General features: G+C 47.6%; 1 protein-coding gene and 1 pseudogene across 6 annotated transcripts in view; one reads left to right on the plus strand and one right to left on the minus strand.

Moving 5' to 3' along the window:
* ZC3H7A (zinc finger CCCH-type containing 7A) overlaps window positions 1-14350 on the minus strand; it is a 37821-nt gene extending 23471 nt beyond the window's left edge. The window contains exons 1-4 of one of the 6 annotated variants that reach the window (XM_060405980.1): window positions 4733-13893; window positions 3777-3857; window positions 3089-3190; window positions 2250-2289 (exon numbers count right to left, since the gene is read on the minus strand). In XM_060405980.1, the coding sequence (XP_060261963.1) occupies window positions 2250-2289; window positions 3089-3156 (108 nt within the window). In that variant the 5' untranslated portion in view covers window positions 3157-3190; window positions 3777-3857; window positions 4733-13893. Of the gene's footprint in view, window positions 1-2249; window positions 2290-3088; window positions 3191-3275; window positions 3509-3776; window positions 3858-4732; window positions 13894-14176 lie in introns of those variants that run through there. The other 5 variants (XM_015104082.4, XM_060405981.1, XM_060405979.1 and 2 more) reach the window with 5 other exon arrangements.
* On the plus strand, window positions 4734-6013 carry LOC121817915 (60S ribosomal protein L37a-like; annotated as a pseudogene).
* Window positions 14351-22766: the final 8416 nt, after the last annotated feature.

A 22766-nucleotide genomic window follows, 5' to 3' on the forward strand; every position in this document is an offset into this window, starting at 1 on the left:
AATTTCTGTATCTAAAACTTCAGAGGAAATAATTTGACAGAGCAACAAGCACTATTGTAAGAAATTATGAAATCTAGGCCAGGTCACTACTATCTCAGCTAGAGTTTCCTCGTGCTTGCTTTTTCCAAGAAAAAAATCAATTAAGAAAAGTGCTTCAAAAGCAGCCTGTCAATTTTTGTTGACATCGCCAGCTCTGTGCCAAGGATAAATTCGTACAAGTGGAATGAGCATTTTAAGGCTTCTAACTGGTATTTATAATTGTTTTCGAAAAAAGGCAGTAACGACGAATGCATATAGTGGCTTGCTTGAATGCACCCCTGCCAACGTGTGTACACATGTGCGTGAGCACGCACACATAAAATCTACCAATTTCTAGAGGAAAAATGGTATCCTTTACTTATTTGCATATCTGATTACCAGCAAGGCTGAACTTCTCCACATTTTTTTTTTTTTGAACTTCTCCACATTTTAATGGACCATTTGTATTTCTTCTTTTGTAAATGTTCAGGTGGCTTACTGATTTAGGGGGTTCAGTTCAGTTCAGTCTCTCAGTCGTGTCCGACTCTTTGTAACCCCATGGACTGCAGCACGCCAGGCCTCCCTGTCCATCACCAACTCCCAGAGCTTGCTCAAACTCATGTCCATAGAATCGGTGATGCCATCCAACCATCTCATCCTCTGTCATCCCCTTCTCCTGCCTTCAATTTTTCCCAGCATCAGGGTCTTTTCCAATGAGTCAGCTCTTCGCATCAAGTGGCCAAAGTATTGGAGTTTCAGCTTCAGCATCAGTCCTTCCAATGAATATTCAGGACTGATTTCCTTTAGGACTGACTGGTTTGATCTCCTTACAGTCCAGGGGACTCTCAAGAGTCTTCTCCAACACCACAGTTCAAAAGCATCAATTCTTCGGTGCTCAGCTTTCTTTACGGTCCAACTCTCACATCCATACAAGACTACTGGAAAAACCATAGCTTCGACCAGACGGACCTGTGTCAGCAAAGTAATGTTGCTGCTTTTTAATATGTTGTCTAGGTTGGTCATAGATTTTCTTCCAGGGGATGTCAAATCTTTTTTTTATTGCTTTTAGTACACATGTTCTTTTGGTAGGGGCAAAAGTTCTTTAAGTTTCCTTCAGGATTGCTATCATTGCTTTAAGATTTTAGAAGTCTCTTTCTGGGACTTCCCTGTTGGCCCAGTGGTTAAGAAACTGCCTTCCAATGAAGGGGACAGCAGTTCGATCCCTGGTCATGGAACTAGATCCCACATGCCTCGGAGCAACTGAGCTTGTGCACCTCAACTAGAGAGTCTGTGCACCGCAATGAAGACCCAGTACAGCTCCCAAAATAAATTAAATAAGTAATCCTTTCCTATCAAGGGGCACATAAACATACGGCTCTTCATCTCGTTTCGTGAATTCACGTCTAAGCTGATGAAAGTGACAAAGGAAACTGTCCAGATCAATCTTTAACGACTGAGGTGACTTGAGAGACAGGCTGATTCCCCCCTCTGGGCCCTGAGTACCTGTCTGTAAAATCAAAGGACTGCTCCACATGACTGCTAGCTCTCATACTTTACAGTTCTACGTCTATTTGGAGAAAAGGAAGGAAGAGGCTGAAATGAACAGAGAGGGAGGGAGGCAGAGAGAAAGGAATGACGTTCAGAAACACCAAAACCCGCAGAGGCACAAAGCCACGGGGAACTAACGGTATGCAGAGATGAGGCAATCTTTAGTTCCAGGCCTAGTCAACTGGGCTTTCTCTCAAACTAGATTCATCTCCAGCTCTTTCATTTGATTACCAAGTCACCCTTTTACTGTGACAATTTCTCTGCTAAAGAGAAACCAGAAGATACTCTGTCCCTCTCAATCATAATCTGTCCCTCTCATTCTTCCTGAAATGAAAGGCTAAAAGTAACTGTCAAGGGACTCAAAGAAATTACTTCAAAAAGACATTAACAGAGGAAAGAAAATACAACTGTCCAAGGATGCCAGAAGAAACTAACCTTGTCTTATTTACATGAGTTGACAAACTTTTCCTGTAAATACCCAGACAGTAAGGATTTGAGGCTTTGTGATCCATTCGGTCTCTCTCAACCATGCCATGAAAGCAGCCAGATAACACACCAGCAAGTGAGCATGGCTGTGTTCCAATAAAACTTTATTCACAAAAACAGAGGGCCGCACTGGGGTTTGCCAAGCCAGGCTACATGTGACAGTTCACAGGCTACTTTCAAACAGATCTTTTCCTTACCGCATATTGTTCCTGTGATCCTGGATACGACAGCGGTGACCTAAGAGAAGAAACCAGTTAATTTTGCTGATCAGGTCCCTGTCAGGATTGGTTCATCCAGGAGTGACCCTAAAACTGGGCTTCTCATTAGCTCATCACTGGTTCAAAGCACATTTGAAAGACCTACTTGTCCTCTATGAGCATGATTCACATATAACTGCAGTCACAAAAAAAAAAAATCTAAAACTATTCTTTTGTATTTTCTTTAGGGTAACATTTACCTTCCAAACCTACTTCTACTAACAGAGGGCCTAATTCTTCAAATGCCGAAAAAGTTTTAAAATAGTACAGAACCACTAGTTCTACTTGTTCCAATTCACTGCAGAACAGAGGGAAAGAATGTCCCCTTCCCAGGAGGGACAAAGAAGCCTTTCTGCCTGGACACGGCCACCCGGGCTGTGGTCCTGTCGCTGACGTGCGTCCCGAAGGCCAGTTGAGGCCGGGCTTCTCAACAGAAGGAGTGTGGCCACAAAAGGCCTGGGTGCTGACCGATGTTGACTTTCCCTCATCAGAGTGAAACTAGGTTCAAATTCCTCCGTCGAACATTTTGGGAGATAAGTCAGGATTCGGCAAGATCCACCTCGGAACACAAAGGGACTGATGTTCCGGGAGCAGAAAGCATTGCTGGGACAAAAATATCTGATTTCTAACCCAGGTGAATAGGACTAAAAGTGTCCGACCCCCCCCTACATCCAGAGCCACAGCAAAAAGGGAGTGCTCCTACCCCCCCCCTACATCCAGAGCCACAGCAAAAAGGGAGTGCTACGTGGCGAAGACAGAGGCGTGCGGGGAGCCCTTACTGTATAAACTGTAGTCCTTCTTTAATGTTCTGCTGCCTTTTTCTTCTCTCCTCGGACACACTGGACATGTTATCCCACACATCCACTTTCTAAACGAGAAATCTGGAAAGAAACAGGCAACAAGTTACACAAGGCACGGGGCTCCTGGACCCCAATTAAAACACTCAGGATCAAGGTCATGTCGCACAATTAACTGCGGACGCATCCATATCCTCCGGCTTGACTAGGGTCTTTGAGGCCGAGGACACCACCTGAGCTGGGTCAGTGGTCCCCGCTGTCTCGTGCGCCTTGAGCAGAGGGTGTCCACATTCTGCCTGCTCCACATTGAACCACCGGGCAGATTCGGCAGGCGCCTCCTAAACAATCCCCACGCACAAGTTACCTCTCTCTCCCCCTCTCATCTACCCTCCTCCTTCAACTGCAGGTTTCGTTTCTGGCCTGTCTCTACGCACGCGGAAGCAGCCGTGAGAACAGTCCTGGCCTTGTTTTGCTTCTGGAAACCTTCCAGGAGCAAAAAGGTTTCATATCCGCTTGCCTCCAAGGGATTTTGACTTCCTTGTGAGCAGTCTAAGCCTGATCCGTGCTTTGTTACACAGACTTTTGAAACAATCCTTGTTGATACAACTGATAGAATGAGGATCTAAGTGAAGTTACTTTAATTGAAATTTTCTAGATGGTAAGGGTTTACCTTAACTGTAACTCAGGTTGATGTCAACACCGGGGGTATTTACCCTGACTGGCCATTGTTCATGCAGTATTTTCCAGAAAGCTACAGGAGAACCACAGAGAAAAGAAACGGGATAAAACGTCACCTCTCAGTGTCCTAAACTAGGGTCACTCAGTCTCAGCCATTCGGGGAGGCAAGCTGTGACAGAGCCATAGAGCATATTAAAAAGCAGAAACATCACTTTGCCTACAAAGTTCCGTATAGTCAAAGCGATGATTTTCTAGTAGTCATGCATAGATGTGAGAGTTGGACCATAAAGAAGGCTGAGCACCGAAGAATTGATGCCTTTGAACTGTGGTGTTGGAGAAGACTCTTGCGAGTCCTCTGGACTACAAGGAGATCAAACCAATCAATCCTAAAGGAAATCAACCCTGAATATTCACGGGTGGGACTGATGCTGACGCTGAAGCTCCACTACTCTGGTCGGATGTGAAGAGCTGACTCGTTGGGAAAGACCCTGATGCTGGGAAAGATTGAAGGCAAAAGGAGAAGAGGATGAAAGAGGATGAGATGGTTAGATGGCATCACCAACTCAACAGACATGAATTTGAGCAAACTCTGGGAGATAGTGAAGGACAGGGTCGCAAAGAGTCTGACGAGACTTAGAGACTAAATAACAACAACAAGCTCTAGCGTGAAGAGCTGTCCTGTGTGCCGTGGGATGCTAGCAGCTTCCTGCCCTCTGTCCACTAAGTCCCAGCAGTACTCCTCCCCTCAGATGCGGCACACCAGTATCTCCAGATATTGTTAGATGCTCCCCAGTGGGGTGGGAAGGGGTTGGGGGGTCCACACAGTCACCCTTGGACGAGGACTCCTGAGAGTCAATTCTAAGAGGACATCGTGTCACGAAAACCATGGATCTGCACCCATGTTTCAAGTATACACAGTGGAACTGCTTTAGTTTCATTACTGCTCACCATGTGTTGTGCAAGGTTTTCCAAGTGTAGCGTGGGATGGAGGCTGGAGTGCCCTGAAACCTGGGAACTGGTGCTGAGGCTTTTTTCTTTTCTTCCCCCTTTCAGTTTTATTGAATACAGCACTGTGTAAGGGTAAGGTGTAAAACACAATGATCGACATAAAAACCTCACGAAATGATCACCATAACAGGCTTAGCGAACATCCATCACTTCATATAAACACAAAATTGAAAGAATATAAACACTTTTTTTTTTCCTTGGGATGAGAACTTTTACTCTACATCCTCAACAACCTTCATGCTTCCCTGGTAGCTTAGCTGTAAAGAATCCACCTGCAATGCCAGAAACATGGGTGTAATCCCTGGGTCGGGAAGATCCCCTGGAGAAGGAAATAGCAACCCACTTCAGTATCCTTGCCTGGGAAACGCCATGGACAGAGGAGCCTGGCGGGCTACAGTCCATGGGGTCACGAAGAGTCGGACACGACTGAGGCCACTGAGCACGAGCCATACACAAGATAGCTCCAGATGGATTCACAGAAGCAACAGCAGTGAGAGAAACCTGGGGGCTGGGAGAGGGTAAGACAGAGTCTCTTCACAGCAAACCTTTAAAAAAAAATTTTTTTTTAATCTTGTGAATAAATGACCACTGGAAAAAGAAAGTATTCAAAGAAGCCTATGTGGCTTCTGAGCCCTTCCGGGGCCACTCGAGTTTTCTCTCCTTTAACTTAAGGCCGAGTCAGAACCTTGGAGCTCAAGGCACCCAGGGCTGCACTTGGAGGCCCAGGGTGGTCAGGCCAGAGTGACTGGGATGGAAGAAAAGAAGCTGCAGGCAAGAAGCCTCTCCTCTCCTTCAGTGAACCATGGGCCTCTCCCCACCCTTGCCTGGCGAGCTGTGGAATTAGTTTGAGGTTCACTTGAAAAGTAAATCTGGCTCTTGGGCTCGGACCTAGGTGGCGGCCACCTGGCGAAATGCACCAAGGAGGTCAGAATCATGGGCAAACATGGGACCTGTTATGATGCCTCCCCCAGGAAAATGGTGAGGAAAACTGAAACCAGCCAGCATGCCAAGCACATCTGCTCCTTCTGCAGCAAAAGCAAGAAGAAGAGACGAGCCATGGGCACTTGGCACTGAGGTTCCTGTGTGAGAACAGCAGCTGGTAGCGCCTAGACCTTCACCCCCACCTCTGCCGTCACAGTCAAGGCTACATCAGAAAGAAGCCCGAAGGAACTGAAGGACCAGGAGAAGCACCACCATTTGACAACGTTGCCTAGCCTATAATAAACGAGCTCATTTATGTAACAACAACAAAAAAAGCAAATCTGTGGACTCAGAAGGGACTCTGGGGTTAGGATAATCCGCCAAGATAAGAGCCTTAGAGCTGCTTCCCCAGGAAGTGCTCAAAAACCTTGAACCCTGGCCTCTTAAGGACAAAGGGCAGCAGAGAAAGAGCTGACGACTCAAGCAAGTGATTAAGAGAAAGTAAGATGTAGATTCTTAACAGCAGGCAACGCCATGCCACTTTCACGTGTTTAAAAATCGGGGAACAGAGCATGAGGTGACATTTAAATATCATATGACACAGCGTTCCGTGTTCTGTAGAATTCTCCCCTAAATTTTGTTATGAAAAGTTTTATACACACACACACACACAAATTTTTTTTTTACCATGAATTCATATACCTCTATACTACCTATATCTTACAATGAATATTTTGGTATATGTATTACATCTGCCCATCCTTAATGACGGCTGCCCACCCTCCGTCCATCCACCAACACAATTTTGTAAACTGCAAAGTGAGCGGCAGACATCAATTATAACTCAACGCGAAACACCTCAGCATAATGTGGAGTTCAACAGCTGTTTGCAGTTTTTAAGGTAAAATGCAAATACGTTAAGGCAGGTTTTGACAAATGATACATTTGTGTAACCCAGACCCTGGTCTTGAGACACGCCACTGCCTTTACTCCAGGAAGTTCCCTCGGGCCCCTTCTCCAGCCAGTCTTCCCCTACCCTGCACCCAGGGCAATCACTGTTCAGCCTTTTTCCCACCATAGTTAGTTTTACCTGTGAAATGAAGCCTCCCCCAACATCTCACTTTAAAATAAAACAATAAAGGCTTTCCACACCATCTTATTTCGGGATCCAGTCAACAGAACCCTGCCTCAGTTTTAAAGTGAAGGAGAACTTGATAAAGTTAATCCAACAACCATTTCTCTTCAAATTCAGCAGCACATGACAGGAGTCTCTTCCCTCCTCAAAGTGCGGGGGCGGGGGGCTTCACCTCCAGCTGACCTCTAAACGTGAGGGCCCTGGGGGCACCAGAACCCCTCTCCCTGTGTCCCCCAACCCTCTCCCCTTGGGAACCCCCTGCCCCACCCAGATGTGAAACATTCTCGAGGGCCCGACAATGCCCCGTGTCCATCCCCTAGCAGAGCTCGCAGATAACCTTCTACCTGGTAGTTCTACTTGGATGTCCAGATGCCACCCACTGTTCAGAAAGCAGGGCTTTAAAATACCATGAGAGTGAAAAGGAACGTCGCCTTCACAGCCCGATCATTCAGCCGCTTGGGTGCCCTCTGAGGGCAATCAATCAATGGAACATCATTGACACAGATCTGTTAGGCATCCTGACAAAGACACTCTGTGAACAAAGCTGTGCCTGGACTACAGAGGTGGTTACCTGAATCTACACGTGGGATAAAACTGCCCAGAAACACACACACACGTGAATGAAGAGCTGAGTAAGGTCTGTAGTCTGGTTAACAGCGTCATACAGGTGTCAGTTTCCGGGCTTGGCTACGGCACTTCAGGTAGGCAAGACGGCACAACTGGGGGAAGCAGACGAAGGGTTTGTGGGAGTCAATATATGACTTTCGCAGTGTCCTCTGAGTATGTAATTATTTCAAAATAAAAAGTTAAACATATCCTGTGGATACGCTATTTTTTATACAAACCAGGGCTCCTAACATGTGTCTGCACCTTACTTTTCTTGACTTGGCACCTCGTCTTGAAGGTCAGTCCACGTCAGCACACATCAAGCTGTGTGAACAGCCCTGCAGCGGGCTCCGTGATACGGCTGCACCGGAACGTGACCAGGCCCCTAGGACACTGTGGTTGTTTCCAGTCTTTAAAAGTTCACCAGGTACACAGGACATTTCATATGCACATATCTTCAAAGAATTTCCAAAGAATGAAGGGTAGATGTATTTCTTTATTTTGCCAACTACTGCCGAGTTTTACCAAATGACCCTACCCATCACCAGTGCACAAGAAATTACTGGACGTTTCCACTGCCATCAGGGAGATGACAGTGTGACAACTGTGGCTGGGGCTTTGTTTGTTTTAGTCTTCCTATCGTCAGTGAGGCTGAACATCTTTTAAGATTTAAGAGCCGTCTGTACTTCCTTTTCTGTGAACTGCTGTTTCATTTCCTTCGTGCATTTTTCTTCCAGGCTGAGCTGTTTTGATTCATGGAAGTTCTTTATGTGTTGAGGAAAGCAGTTCTTTGTGATGTTATTATTATTTTCCCCAACGTGATGTCAAACTTTTGATGTTGGTTATAGTACTTTTTGACAGCAAAAGTCTTATTTTTAAGTAGCTCAATACTTTCTTTTATGGCTTCTGGATTTTGACATACTCAGAAATGCCTGGGCTTCCCCTGACAGCTCAGTAGTTAAGAATGCCTGTCAGGCAGGCGACAAGGGTTTGGTCCCTGATCTGGGAAGATCCCACAGGCCACGGAACAACTAAGCCCGTGTGCCACAACTACTGAGCCCACATGCCACAGTTATTGAAGCCCGCACACCTTCGAGCCCAGGCTCTGCAACAAAAGAAGCCACCGCAACGAGAAGGCCATGCCCCGCAACCAGCGTCGCCCCTGCTCGCTGCAACTAGAGAAGAGCCCTAGCAGCAGCGAAAACCCAGCACTGACAAAATAAATAAAGAAGTAAAATGATTTAAAGAAAGAAAGGAATGCCTGCACCACTCTGAGATTACGAAATAACTCTCCATGTTTTCGTCTAGTAGTCTCACGGATTCATTAAAAAAATATATTTTCTTTTCCTTAAACCGGATCCACCAGTTTACTCTAAGGAGTGATATATATATACACACACACACATACATATTCCCTCTCAAATAGCTACTAGTTGTCCAAATGCCATTTACAAAAAGGCTATCTATCCTACACTGACATGTGTAAGACCCATAGAAAATTCTGGGCCAGTGTGTGACCTTTACTCAGCATGTCTAACTGGAAGGCCCCTAATGTTATACCCTCCTCCTCTCAAGCCTAACTCTGCCCTTCTCAGTACTGAAATCACCTCCTGGCCAACTGCTCAAACCAGAAACCTTTCTCTCACCACATCCAACTAATCTACCCACAAAGCATCTGTCGGTGACACTGTCAAAAATACATGCCGGGCACCCCAAATCTGAGCGTGTCAGGCCTCCTGTGCCACCCCGGTCCCAGTCACGGGGGGTGTCGCAATTCCCTCCCCACCAACCTCTGCTCTGGGCCCCCGAGCTCACCACTGCCCCTCCCCCACCCCGTCCCTACACTACACTGAAAGGAATGCTCTTTAAAAACACAAGTTGGGTATTACAGTCCTGCTTAAACTCCTCTGCTGGCGTCCCCTCAGCACCCAGAACCAAATCTAGACTCCTGACGGAGACGCCGCCCTCACCCGGCCCGGGTCACGCTGTTCCTCTTCCTGTGGGTCCCTGGGGTGAGTCAAGGGCTCCACGCTTCCGGGAGCTCATGCATGCAGTTCCCTCTGCCCACGACACCCTTCTCAGATCTGCCCTGAGCTGGCTCCTCTCAGCCCTGAATCTGGGCTTCAGGGTCAGCTTTAGAGGCTGTCGCCCTCATCACTCCCTGCCAGGACACCCCCTGTCTTTCTTGGATGCGATCACCTCACACTCCCTGGGTCCAGGTCAATGACAACCTGAGCGAAGAATGAATGAAGTGGCCAAGTGTAAAGAGGACACTCCATTCAAAGTCCCCGGGACAGCGGTTCAGTCAAGGCAGGCGTGAGAAACCAAAGGACGGGGCCAAAGAGGAAGTGACCGGACGCCAGTGGGGCTGGCTGACGGGGACCCCACGTCCTTAGGGAGCAAACAAGGGAGTGAATCAACAGGGTGGGAATCAACCGGACCAACAGAGGAAAAACCTGAACCCCTAAGTCACTCCTGAAGGAGTTCACACATCACCAACAGGGGAAAAGCCAGTCAGCCACACCCTCTTCTCCTTAAACGGAAAGGAAGTGGTGGGAGGGTGAGGGGGGGAGCTTTGAACTGTAAAAATAAATAAACAAAATCAGCGAGAAACTCAATTACAGAGTCTGAGCAAACCCTGGGAGATGGTGGAGGACGGGAGCCTGGAGTGCTGCAGTCCAGGGGGCCAGAAGAGTCGGACACGAGGGAGCCACTGACCAACGACAATTCATGAATTAGCTGAACTGTAAACAGGAACATACATCACCTCTCTGGAAGCAGCTGACTTTAAGTTCCTTACTCACCCTGAAGCTTCACAGAAGGCAAGGCACCCTGGCTCTCCGGTATAATTCCTTATATATTTATTCTGTGCCTGTGAGGTGACACCCACTAGTCGAAGCCTAGCACAAAGCTATAACTAAACCATGAAATGTGAAACTGTGAAATTCTGGCCTTTCATGGTAACTTTGGGAACCAGTGTCCATTATCAGAAGACACCAAGGAAGCGAAATGTGACTACAATATATGGCAGAGGCAAAAATCACAGCCATCACTGACGACTCTGGCTGGATGCCAGGCATTGTTCCAAGTGCTTTATGAGGGTGAAATCATCAATCCTAAGAATTCTGAGAGGCAGGTACTGAGAAGAAGCTGAAGCACAGAGAGGTGATGCGGCCGGGCCACTATCGCACAGCCAGAAAGCGGCCCAGCCAGAAAGCGGCCCAGCCGCCCGGGCTGGCCCCGGGCCTGAATTCCCATCCGAGGAGCTCTGCCAGGAGGGCCAGCGTGGCTCTGAGGGCTCCGGGGCTGGGCTCTGAAAGACACATGCAGCTGCCACAGACAGGTGGGCACTTCAGTGCCACTCAAGAGGAACCGAATAAATACAGCCCTCTGCACACTCAGGCATACAGGGTGACGTCGGCAAGGGATGAAATTTAAAGCAACTCAGAGAAGCAGAGGGGGTCGATGGTGTGGACACAGGGAATTTTAGGACAGCACTCCAGGGCCAAGTGGCGAGTGGAAATACGCTCCGCCCACGACATCATGTGTTTAGAAAGAGGAGTAAATGTTATTAAACAGCCGTACTTCCAAGACATCCTCACACAGGACCAGAGAAGGTGCCCCAGGGTATGTGCAGCACAGTGCCTGAATTTTTGCCTTAAAAGGCATTCCTAAGCTGCAAGTGAAAAATTATAATCATCAGCTTGTAGTCAATGCAGTCCTCAGACTCAAGCCTCTCTGGGTCAGGGCCCAAACAACACACAAAGTAGCTAAAGTAACTGTTCCCTGTCATCCCGGCTTGCAACACTTACAGAAGCGGGTGGACACATTACATCCCACAGAGACCACAAACCCAGGGAGGGAACCGTCATTATAGATGTTCTGGCACCTTCTTGGAACAGGGAAATCTCCTCCTGGATACACTTATGAGGCAGTTTGCCCCTTCTACTGAAAATGAAAGCCCCAAGATGAAGGCTGCACTAAGCAACATCAGGGAGGCAATTTCACACTTTTACTCCTCCCCTAACCCCTCTCCCACCCCACCCCCCCAGCTGTTCACTTTGAACTTGCTCTCAGATCTCTCAGATATAACATGTGCCAGGTGGCCCTTCCAGGGCCCAGGCCTCCTAAGGCCCTGGGAACATCTTGCCTGACACAGGAATCCTGTATGGGAGGAATGGACAAGAAAGACAAAAAATCTTGCAGACAGCTTGCCCAGGGGCACCCAGGCCCTGGGTCAGTGGCATGCCCAGGACTACAGAGGTGTGCTGAACTGCCAGATTACTACCCTGCTCCAGACTCACATATTCTAATAAAATACAAAGGTTCCACTTTCTCATTTGTGCAACAGAAAAATTTCTGCCTTTTACTGTATTATCTGGTTCCCAAGGCGTCACAGTATGTGAAATTAATAGTAATTAGTTAACTAAAAACAACACATCGCTAAACTCATAACAAAATTAAAAAGCAAACTTATTTGGGCAAGACCTGGTAAGGATAAATGACCCTGTTTCTTTGCATCAAAGGAAATTTTCACCTCACTTAATATGCTTCTATTGTGTGTGTGTATGTGAATTAAATTTTTTAAACTGACATTTGGAACAAGTATACATTTTAAACTTCTGGATGAACATTTTCTTATTTCTCCACCCGAAAAATACTATCTAAAGTTTTTCTGATGATTTGTAAACATTTCACACTTTAGAAAACACAAATTTCACTTTCAATCCTGATTCTGGAGAAAAAGTATTTTCACTAACACACACACACTTCAAGATATTATCTGGAAATCAAATTTCCCCACATTATACTTTCTCTTGAAAGTCATTCTAGAGTAACCAAGGCAAAGAATACAGACACCTTCTGTTCCACCTTGTCCTTTACTGGCATGAGTCTCCAAGAGTCACTGTCACCATTACTGGACTTGAGATTCTATACTAATTGATTCTCTCCTACTTAACATTGATTTAACCCTCCCAAACTGACAAGCTTTACAGTTGGTCAAAATGAAGAATTAGGGGACAGTATCATTGACAACCACCACTTGTACTGGTAAAAACTAACAGTATCTAACAAGTGGGAAGGGAAAAGAGTGTAGCTCGGTGTGATAAGCACCCAAGAAAGAACTTGAAGGAAGGCGTTTAGGTGTCAGAGGACCTGAAAATCAACATGTGCTTTGCATTACACACACACACACAAACATACACCCCACCCCCCAAAAAAATATTCAGCTTCGATAGCTCAAGGTCTGATTCTGAGTGAAACTATCTGCAGACTCCTGTAGACAGCAGACGGAAACCGTTTTTTCAGCAAAGAAAATTCCCTCCACTAATTTGAATTATTCTGCAAATTAGGACAAGATCCTCATTAGGCAATCAGCTGGGCAGTCCAGCTGAGGGTGAGAGGGAAGAGGCAGGGGATTCCTTGAGAGCCTAGTAGAGAAGGAGGCCACATGCCATCACAGAATCAGAAAAAAATAAGCAGATGGCACAGGCTCCTAATCACCCCTGCCCCCTTCCGAAGCTCTGGCTGAACGCTGTCCAATAGAAATATAATGCCAGTCACATATCTAATTTTAAATTTTCAAGTAGCCATGTTAAGAGAGAGCAAAATGAAACCAGTGACATTAAGAATGTATTTAAGTTAACCCAGTATGTTCGAAACATCATCTCAACCTGTATGATTTAAGCAGGAAAAAAATGACGAATGGGGGTGCTTTACTGTTTTCTCCTAAGTGATTTAGAATCAGGTGTGTTTCTTTCACCGAAGAGGGAATCTCTAGTAGGTCAAGCCACATTGCAACCGCTCCGGCGGTCAGCGGCCACCTTCCGGAGGCAGCTCACACGAACTTCAGGCGGAGGTTGGCCTTTAAAATACCTAACTACGTATCGGAGGACGGGGTTGGGGGGAAAGACCCAAGTCCCGAAAATTTCACCCAATCAGGGTGCAGGCGCGACCTCTCGGGACCAGCCAGAGCTTTCCAGCTGGACCACACCCCTGCAGTGACCGTCCCCGACAGGAAATTCACGCTAATGGGAACTGACAGGTCTTCATTCTTTAAGGGTGGGGACGAGAAACCTCCAGCCCGGGCCGTCTCGGTGTCCACAATAAAGACAGGAAACCATTCGTGCACGTCCTAGACGTGAGCTCCGTGCAAAACAAAAAAATAAATAACGGGGAGGTGGGAGGGGCGGAGAGAGTGACCCGAAATTAACGAGCCAGGCGCCCCGCGAACATCTTTCCCGCCCCCAAAACCAAGGTACTGGATTGGTGGGGGGTGGGGGTCCTCGATCACCAAACAGACAAAAATAGTACGGGAAAATATATACATATATATATTTTTTTAGTTAACCAGAGACGGGGTGTTTTGTCAGCCGAAACGCATGCGGGAATGGGGCGCGCGGCGGCGCCCCTGCGCCCCACTTGGCGGAGACGCGCCCCCCCCGCCGCCCCCCAGGGAGGGAGGCACCGGGACCCGCCCGCCCCCGTCGGCGCGCCCGCGGGGGCCCAGGCGGCGGCGCGCGCTTGGGCCGCCCCTGCGCCGGGGCCGCGCGCCCTTTGTGGCCGAGCCCCGCGCCCCCGGGGCCGCCGTTCCGCCGCGGGGCGGCCGAGAGCGCGCCCCTCCCCCGCCCGTGTCCGTTACCGGCCGCGCGCGAGCACGAGGCGGCGGCGGGCGGGGGCCGGGCGGCGCGCGGGCCGGCGGGCGGGCGGCGCGCACCTACCTGCGGGGACGGCCGCGCCGGCGGGCGGGCAGCGGCGCGCGGTGAGCAGGCGACGGTGGCGGTGGCGGCGGCGGCGGCGGCGGCGGCGGCGGCGGCGGCCTGGGCGCTCGCTCGTAGCTTCCCTCCGCGGCGACCCGGCGGCGGCAGCGGCGGCGCTGGTGGCGGCGGCTCCTCGGCCTCCGCGCGGCGCCCTCTGGCGGCCGGAGGCCGCGCCCGCCGCCCGGGAGACGCCGCCATTGGCTGCGCCCGCGAGCGTCGGCGCCGGGGGCGGTGGCGGCGCCACGTCGGGCCGGGCGGCGGCGGCGGCACCGGGAGGCGGCGATCCTCGGCCCCGGCCTCCGGGGCCGCCCCCGAAGCTGGCGCGCGGTCCTTGCCTGGCTGCGGCCGCGGGGCGGAGCCAGTGGAGGGGCCGCGCGGCTCCCGGAAGCAGCGGTCTTGGGAACCGATTGGGGGTGGGCGTGCGGTTCAAATGGATGCTCGCCGGGCGTGTATTTTTCTGGGCCGCGCGGCCCCGGAGTAGAAGAGCTAGGAGTTAGAACAGCGTCTCACAGGGAACTGACCTCGAGACACTGTTTATTTAGCAAGTCCTTAGCTGATGCTCCTTACTCTCTGGCTTGTGAACTGTTTGGAGCCTGTGGACATCGTTGTTGTCCTCTTTCCTGCAGAGGAGGAAGAGCACGGAACTCAGTGGCGGCTCTGATATGGACGGGTAGAGGGCCTGGCTCCCCTCCTTCCAGTGCCGCCTCATCTACTTGTATTTTCTTGTTGCTTTTTTTAAGATTTTTTTTTTATGTGCACCTTTTTTTTTCCTCCACCAGAGCATCACTTTATTATTAATCTGCCGTCAGCAATCGAAAACTCTTTAATGGGTAACCCCCCTATCCTGGTGAAGTGGACCTTTTTAAAAAGTCTTGGATTTGTTACAGTGTTTATGTTTTGCTTTTTCAGCTTCAAGGCATGTTGGGATCTTTGTACCCCACCCCCACCCCGCCCCGACCAGGGTTGGAACCTGAAGCCCCTGCGTTGGAAGGCCTAAGTCTTTGGACCTTTGGACCACCAGGGAAGTCCCCCATCCACCTGTATTTTCAACAGCCAGCGGTGCTCGGGGCTATGGCGGTGGACAAGGCAGGGTCCCTACCCCATAATGGGATGATAATGAGTGGCAGTGGGAACCCACCAAGACGCAGAAAAGATCTTTCTGGGCGGTGAAAAGCCAGGAGACTCAGGTCTGGGTTGAGAGACTGCGATGAGCTTCATTTAAAATAGAGGGGAGGGACGCCTCTGCGAAGGTGATAGTCTGCAGAGCTGAGGAAGGTACTCTCGGGCAGAAGGAGGGTCAAGTGCAAAAACCGGGAGACTGGAGCTTGGTGTCTGGGGAGCAGGAGGTGTGTTTGAGGGCAGACACGTCTGAGTAACCAAAGCGGGCCACTGTTTGGAATTTGGAGCTTGTTCTGCATGGCACTACTGAGTCTGAATTAGGAGTGACACGATATGATCTGCATTTCAAGAAGTTCTCTAGGACTAGTGTGCTGAGACTGGGCGTCGTAGGAGGAGCAAGATGGGGAACCGGGAGACTGCTGGGTGGCTCTGGCAGTGGTCTGGGTGATGTCAGTTGATAAACCTGGTGTACTAGCTCAGGCTGCTGTAACAAGATACCAGCCAACCTGGAGGCTTAAACAAGAATGCATTTTCCCAGAGTTCTGGAGGCTGGAAGTCCAAGATCAGGGTGTTGGCAGGGTTAGTTTCTCACTGGAACTGTCTGCTTGGCCGGCAGAGGGCCGCCTTCTCTCTGTGTCTTCACGTGGTCTTTCCTCTGTGTACAAGCCTTTCTCTTCCTAGGAAGACACCTATCATATTGGCTTAGGGCCCCACCCTTATGACTTCATTTAAGCTTAATTACCTCCTCGAAGGCCCTGTCTCCAGATACAGTCATGTCAGGAGTTAAAGCTTCAACATATGAATTTGGAGGGGACACAATTCAGTCCGTAACATCAGGTAAGCACTGTGACAGAAACGTTCAAGGAGAGCTGACCGTCTGAAGAAGGGATTCTGTTCATCAGTCAGGTCTCAGCTCAGACGTCTTCTCTTGGAGAGTCCTTCCCTGACAGTCACCTGAAATTGCCCATTGTCTCAGCACTCTCTGGAATGGCTTTGCTTAATCACTTGGGTTCTTGTTTGTGGTCTTCTTCCTCCCCTGTAGGACAGCAGAAACTCTTCCTGCTCTGTTCTCTATTCCCAGCCCCTAGAACAGTGCTAGCGCTCTATAAATTTTTCTCAAATGAATGTCCCCAGGTAACTAGGAGCTAAAGTCTGCAGGATGAGCAAGAGGTAACTGGCTGCAGGGGTGCATGGAGAGAGAGGAGACTTAAGTCGGAAGATGCTGAAAGGGGGCTTCCCTGGTGGTCCAGTGGTTAAGACTCTGCACTTCCAGTGCAGGGAGTACAGGTTCCATCCCTGGTCAGGGAACTAAGATCCCACATGTTGATCAAGCAAAAAAAAAGAGAAGAAGATGCTTAAAGGTCAGAGTGGCTAGACCACAGACACCTGAGTGGGGTTCCAGGAAGTTTAGACAGGATATGAGCAAAGGCCAGGCCCTGAAAGGTGTTGTAAAGCTACATGAAGATGGACATCATTTTGCCAGTACAAGAGAAAACTCGATGGGATTGTATGAGTTGCCTCTGGTTGCTGTAGCAGATCACCACAAACTTAGTGCCTTAAGATAATGCATATTTACTATCTTACAGTTCCGGTGGTCTGATAGTGGGTCTCTGGGCTAAAATCAAGGTATGGACAGGGCTGATTCCTTCTGGAGGCTCCAGAAAAGACTGTTCTCTTGCCTTTCTCATCTTTTGAGGGCTGCAGCCTCCCTTCGCTCGTGGTACCTCCCGTCATCTTCAAAACCAGCAAAGATTAGGGAAGCCTTCCTCAGGATTCATCTCCCCAGTTCTGCCTCTGATGCCAGGTCTTCTCTGACTCTCCTGCTTTCTGCTTTCCCTTGTAAGTGCCTTGTGGTGACAGTGAGCCCGTCCAGATCATGCACGATGATCTCCACATTTTTCTCATCTATCTATGGGAGAGTTCTTATGACCAGAACTGTGTATTCTACTAAGCAAGAGAAGGCAAACCAGGCCTGTTCTTTTTTTAATTAATCTATTTTATTTATTTGATCATTCCGGGTCTTAGTTTCTGCATGCAGGATCTTTCACTTTGGTACGCAGGCTCAGCGGTTGTGGTGCATGGGCTAAGTTGCTCTGTGTCTTATGGGATCTTAGTTCCCCAACCAGGGATCGAACCCCTGCATTGCAAGGTGGATTCTTAACCACTGGAGCACCAGGGAAGTCCCAAGGCCTGTTCCTTTTATTTTATTTATTTACTTTTTTATTTCATTTGGCCTGTTCTTTTTAGATGGGTTTTATTTCTGCCAGGGGGTGTTGCGTTAGTTTGTGATCCCAGTCTTCCCACCTACCTTGAATTCTCCACTCCTCTGCATGTTATCCTGTCAAAATTCTCAACTGTATAAGGAGTCAGTGTATGTCTATTTTTGGTTGCCTTGGTTTTTCCGTTCAGCAGGGCACCAAATTAGGAGTCTTAGTTTAAGAACCTCATCTTCTAGCACTCATCTGGAAACGTGGGAGTGAGTTCTTGGTGGGGATCTCTGGCCAGCAGCTCCTGCATCCCGGCAGTAACATTAGTGATGGCTCTGTTTTGTGTATAAAGTTTCTGAAGATTCTCGGCTGCAGCTGCCATGCACACATGGCAAAAGTGGGTTTTGTTTTATAGTCACATCCTAAGTCCCCTCCAAAGGAAAAAAAAAAAGGTGTTCATATCATTATAAACACGATTCTCTCTCACTCAAATTCCTCCAAATAAATACAAAGTGAATGTTGTGGCATGAATATTTGTGTCCCCTCTCTTAAGTTCATATATTAGAAACCCAATCCCCCGATATTAGAAGGTGGGCCTTTGGGAGGTGATCAGGTCACGAGGGTGCAGCCATTATGAACAGGATTAGTGCCCTTATAAAAGAGGCATGAGGGAAATGATTTCTCTCCCCATCGTTTGGACACAAGGAGAAGACAGCTGCAAGCCGGGACGAGGGTCTCACCACACATGTCAGATCAGTTGTCATCTTGATCTTGGGTTTCCCAGCCTTCATATCTGTGAGGGGAAAAAAAAAACGTTTCTTGTTTAAGCCACCCAATCTATGGTTATTTTGTGAAAGCAGCAGGTACGAACTGAGTGAACATCTAAGATACAAGCAGTTGGTTAGTAGGAGATAGCACAGGGGGGAGGGAACTTGGAGTTTGGGAAGCAAGGATTAAATCCCAACACGCTCCTTACCCATATGGTTGGCCTGGGGCCCGTTTCTTATATCTCAGTCCTGAGCTCATTGTCTTAACATGTGGCTAATAATCCCTCTCTCATGGTGAGGATTAAATAATGTGTACATAAGGCGCCTGGCACAGAGAATGGTCAATAATTAGCAGTTACATTTCCCTCAGGGTGTTGACTAATGAATAAACTTGCCACCATAATCTTGGAGGTGGGGAGGGGCACTTGCACCGGGCCCCACCCCCAGACACCATGAAGTGTGCTCCTTAGTCCCCCTACATTTGGAAAAACTGTTCCTGAGGGGGGCATGATGGAAGGGTGACAGATCTCTTAGGTATCCTGAAGTGGAAAAATGCTTGACTCACTGGCTTGAAAATAGAACCTCAGGGGACTTCTTGACTTCACCTTCCAGTGCGGGGGGTGTGGGTTTGATCCCTGGTCCAGGTGCTAAGATCCCGCATGCCTCTTGGCCAAGAATCAAAAACCTAAAACAGATCTGAGCAAAAACATAAAACAGAAACAAAAACATAAAGCAGAAGTCATATTGTAACATATTCTGTAAAGACTTTAAAAATGGTCCACATAAAAAAAAAATTTTTTTTTAATGATTTAAAGATAGACCCACCATCTCAGAGATAAAACCACTATTTTGAGGCTGTTATCAATGTATTATCTACAGAAATGGATTCACCACAGGGCCAACCTCAAATAAGAATGAAAATAGAAGCAATCTGTTTGCAAGTATTGTATTTGTTGTTGTTTAGTCACTAAGTCACGTCCGACTCTTTGTGAACCCGTGAACTGCAGCACGCCAGGCTTCTCTGTCCTTCACTACCTCTCTGAGTTTGCTCAAACTCATGTCCATTGAGTCTGTGATGCCATCCAACCATCTCATCCTCTGATGCCCCTTTCTCCTCTTGCCCTCAATGTTTCCCAACATTAAGGTCTTTTCCAATGAGTCAGCTCTTTGCATCAGGTGGCCAAAATACTGCAGCTTCAGCATCAGTCCTTCCAATGAATATTCAGGGCTGATTTCCTTTAGGATTGACTGGTTTGATCTCCTTGCTGCCCAAGGAACTCTCAAAGAGTCTTCTCCAGTGCCACAGTTTGCAAGCACCAATTGATATATGTGTTCCAGAAAAGGAAAACCTTCAATTTTATGGTGACTCAGAACAGGAAAAGCACATGTTAAATGTTTGCTAAATGACCACATGATACTTCGACAAGCCACACGCACGAATTATGTCAGTGCTCCTATGGGAACCTGTGCTGGAACCTACATGTTCAGCATTTTTAAAAATGTAATATTATATTCCTTCTTGAATAGTCATATGAACTGAGTAATCCCAGTAAATCACTGGGACTATACTTCTTCCACATTCTGCTTTGATGAAGTGCTAAAATATAAGAAAGATACAAAAAGTATAAACTGGATTCCTTTATTTGGCTTTGTAGGTATTATATGGATTAGGCATGTGCTTCCTCTCCACTTTCTCTTGGTACTTACCTTATGGTACTCAGCTTTGAAGATAGCTTGCTAAAACCTCCACCCATGGGCTGGTGGCCTGTACATCAACTTACATGTGTGACTAAGTGCAGGTGAGGAGACATCCCAACTCAGGGATCGAAGCCAGGTCTTCTGCGTTGCAGGCAGATTTTTTACCATCTGAGCCATCAGGGAAGCCCAGTATAAAGCAAAAGAGCCCTAATTATCCAAGAAAATAAAAGAAGCAGATAGATAAATAATTGGGGGAATAAGATGAAAGACTTTATGTTTTACTTGTCAGCATTTTTTTCCAGGAATTCTTCGGAGTTCCCCCAAAAGGATACGGTGGTGGGAAAGCAGATTTCTGCCTCCAAATTATGTTCCTGTGATTCTCAGCCTGGACTTGATACTAAGTTTGGTGCTACAATGTATCACACAGTTCCTTTCTTTTATGTGGGGAGACACATTTAACATTTAAAAAAGAATTGCTCCAGTTCCTATTAATAGTAGCTTTGGGGGATGAAGGATCAGGAGAAATCCAGGAGTGCTGTCTTCACAGCAGGAATTATTTTCAATTCTTTCCCCTACTTCTTTCTGCCCCAAAGCTGGGAGTACAACGGTCCCCTTTCCATGTGTTCTGTCTTCCCCTCCATACCTATTCCCAGCTGACTTTTCCTCCCCCATCCACTGATTAATCCTGCCCATGCTTTCTACTGCCTCCAGCCTCTGGAACTCAAACCACCTGGAAATGGTCCTTCTGGAATAGTGGATGGGATCCAGGGAGCTCCATTCATCTGTTCAACAAATGTAAGTGCCAACTACATTCAGTGTGCTGAATTCCAAAACCTACAGTCAGAATTCCTACACTCAAGATGCTTAAAATTATACTTGCTATTTGAAGATGCTCCAAGATGTGGGCTTGGGAAATAGACAATTAGAACAGGAAAGACCACAGGGACCCTGGGCGTGGGTGCTAAGTCTCACGGTCATGTCAGACTCCTTGTGACCGCATGAACTGTAGTCTGCCAGGTTCCTCTGTCCGTGGGATTTTTCAGGCAGGAATACTGGAGCGGGTTGCCATTTCCTCCTCCAGGGGCTCTTCCAAACCCCGGGATTGAACTCGAGTCTCCTGCACTGGCAGGTGGGTTCTTTACCACCGAGCCGTCTGTGAAGCCCCTATGATGCACCTAAAGCACAGGTTAAGCGAACGTGATCTGTCTTTTAACATGTGAAATTCTCAGGACATGTGTACATGAGGAGGATTAACATGAAATCAGAAGAAAACTTACCACTGACACTGCAGTTTAAAAGGTACTTACTGCTTCAATTAAAGGAAATGGCTGGCAGGCTCCTTTAATCCAACTAATCTACAATAGAGTGCTTTTTTTTTTATTTTTTTAAACATGCTCAAGGATCATAAATTTTACTCAGTCTTTTATAGCCTTTGGCAGGGTGCCAAGGCTTATTAAGAAACTGCAGAAGCCATAAATATAAAAAATGTACAAATTCTCCCTTGAGTAACCACATGAATGTTTCCAACAACATGTCCAAAGCCATTTTCCCCTTCTGTGAAGTTGTTATAAAATGTACTTAGCACAAATCTACATCTGCTGCTCTAGACTGATTTATAGCAAAAATTTTAATTAATGTATTTTTAAAGACGTTTGCAAAAAAGGAATAAATGTGAATAAACTCTAAATCTGAATCATAGTCATCTGGTTGTGCTATAAATTTTAAATATCAATTTTAAAAAAAAACAAACAAACCCGAGCCGACTCTGCTCCCTATCATTCAGCGTCGGTCCTTCAGGCATGCTATTTAAGGCCTGTGTTGTCATTAGAAAAGATGTTTCTAGGAACATGCGTGTGTGTGTGTGTGTGTGTCTGTATATGCTGCTGCTGCTGCTGCTAAGTCACTTCAGTCGTGTCTGACCCTGTGCGACCCCAGAGACGGCAGCCCACCAGGCTCTTCTGTCCCTGGGATTCTCCAGGCAAGAATACCGGAGTGGGTTGCCATTTCCTTCTCCAATGCATGAAAGTGAAAAGTGAAAGTGAAGTTGCTCAGTCGTGTCCGACTTTGCGATCCCATGGACTGCAGCCCACCAGGCTCCTCCATCCATGGGATTTTCCAAGCAAGAATACTGGAGTAGGGTGTCATTGCCTTCTCTGCAACCCCCCAGAATCCATATATTCCACACAAATTTATTATAGGATGGGCTTAAATCTCATTTGTTTTCTAGAACAAAATCTAACTAGGTCTTAGGGACTTCTCTGGCAGCCCAGTGGTTAGGACTCCACGCTTCCATTGTAGAGCACAGGTTCAATCCCTGGTCGGGGAACTGGCATCACACAGGCCACACAGCGTGGCCAAAAATAAATAAAGTTATATATTTTTTTAAAAATCTAACCAGATTTTAAACATTCTTAGGTTCATCATGACTTTGTAAGAGTTCTCTTTGCATCTCAATTCAAATGTTATTCTTCCTCACCTCATCTACAGTATCAGCAAAGTCTGTCTTGCTTTCCTTCAGCTTTGATCAGTGGAACAAGTTTTAAGTTGGCTAATTTATCCCGAGTAAACATTGCAGTAGTTGGCACTTTGGGAGTACATCAAGTTCTGGCAAAGAAGTCCCTCTAACCAGGGGAACCCAAAGTCTTAGTGATTTACTTACCGTTTCAGGGGCAAGATCCTCTTTAAGGACAACCCTTTACTAGCATTTTCTTTCTTTCTTTTTTTCCCCCTGGCTGCACTACTTGGCTTATGGGATCTTAG

Source organism: Ovis aries, chromosome 24, assembly GCF_016772045.2.
Source record: "Ovis aries strain OAR_USU_Benz2616 breed Rambouillet chromosome 24, ARS-UI_Ramb_v3.0, whole genome shotgun sequence".
Lineage (NCBI taxonomy): Eukaryota > Metazoa > Chordata > Mammalia > Artiodactyla > Bovidae > Ovis > Ovis aries.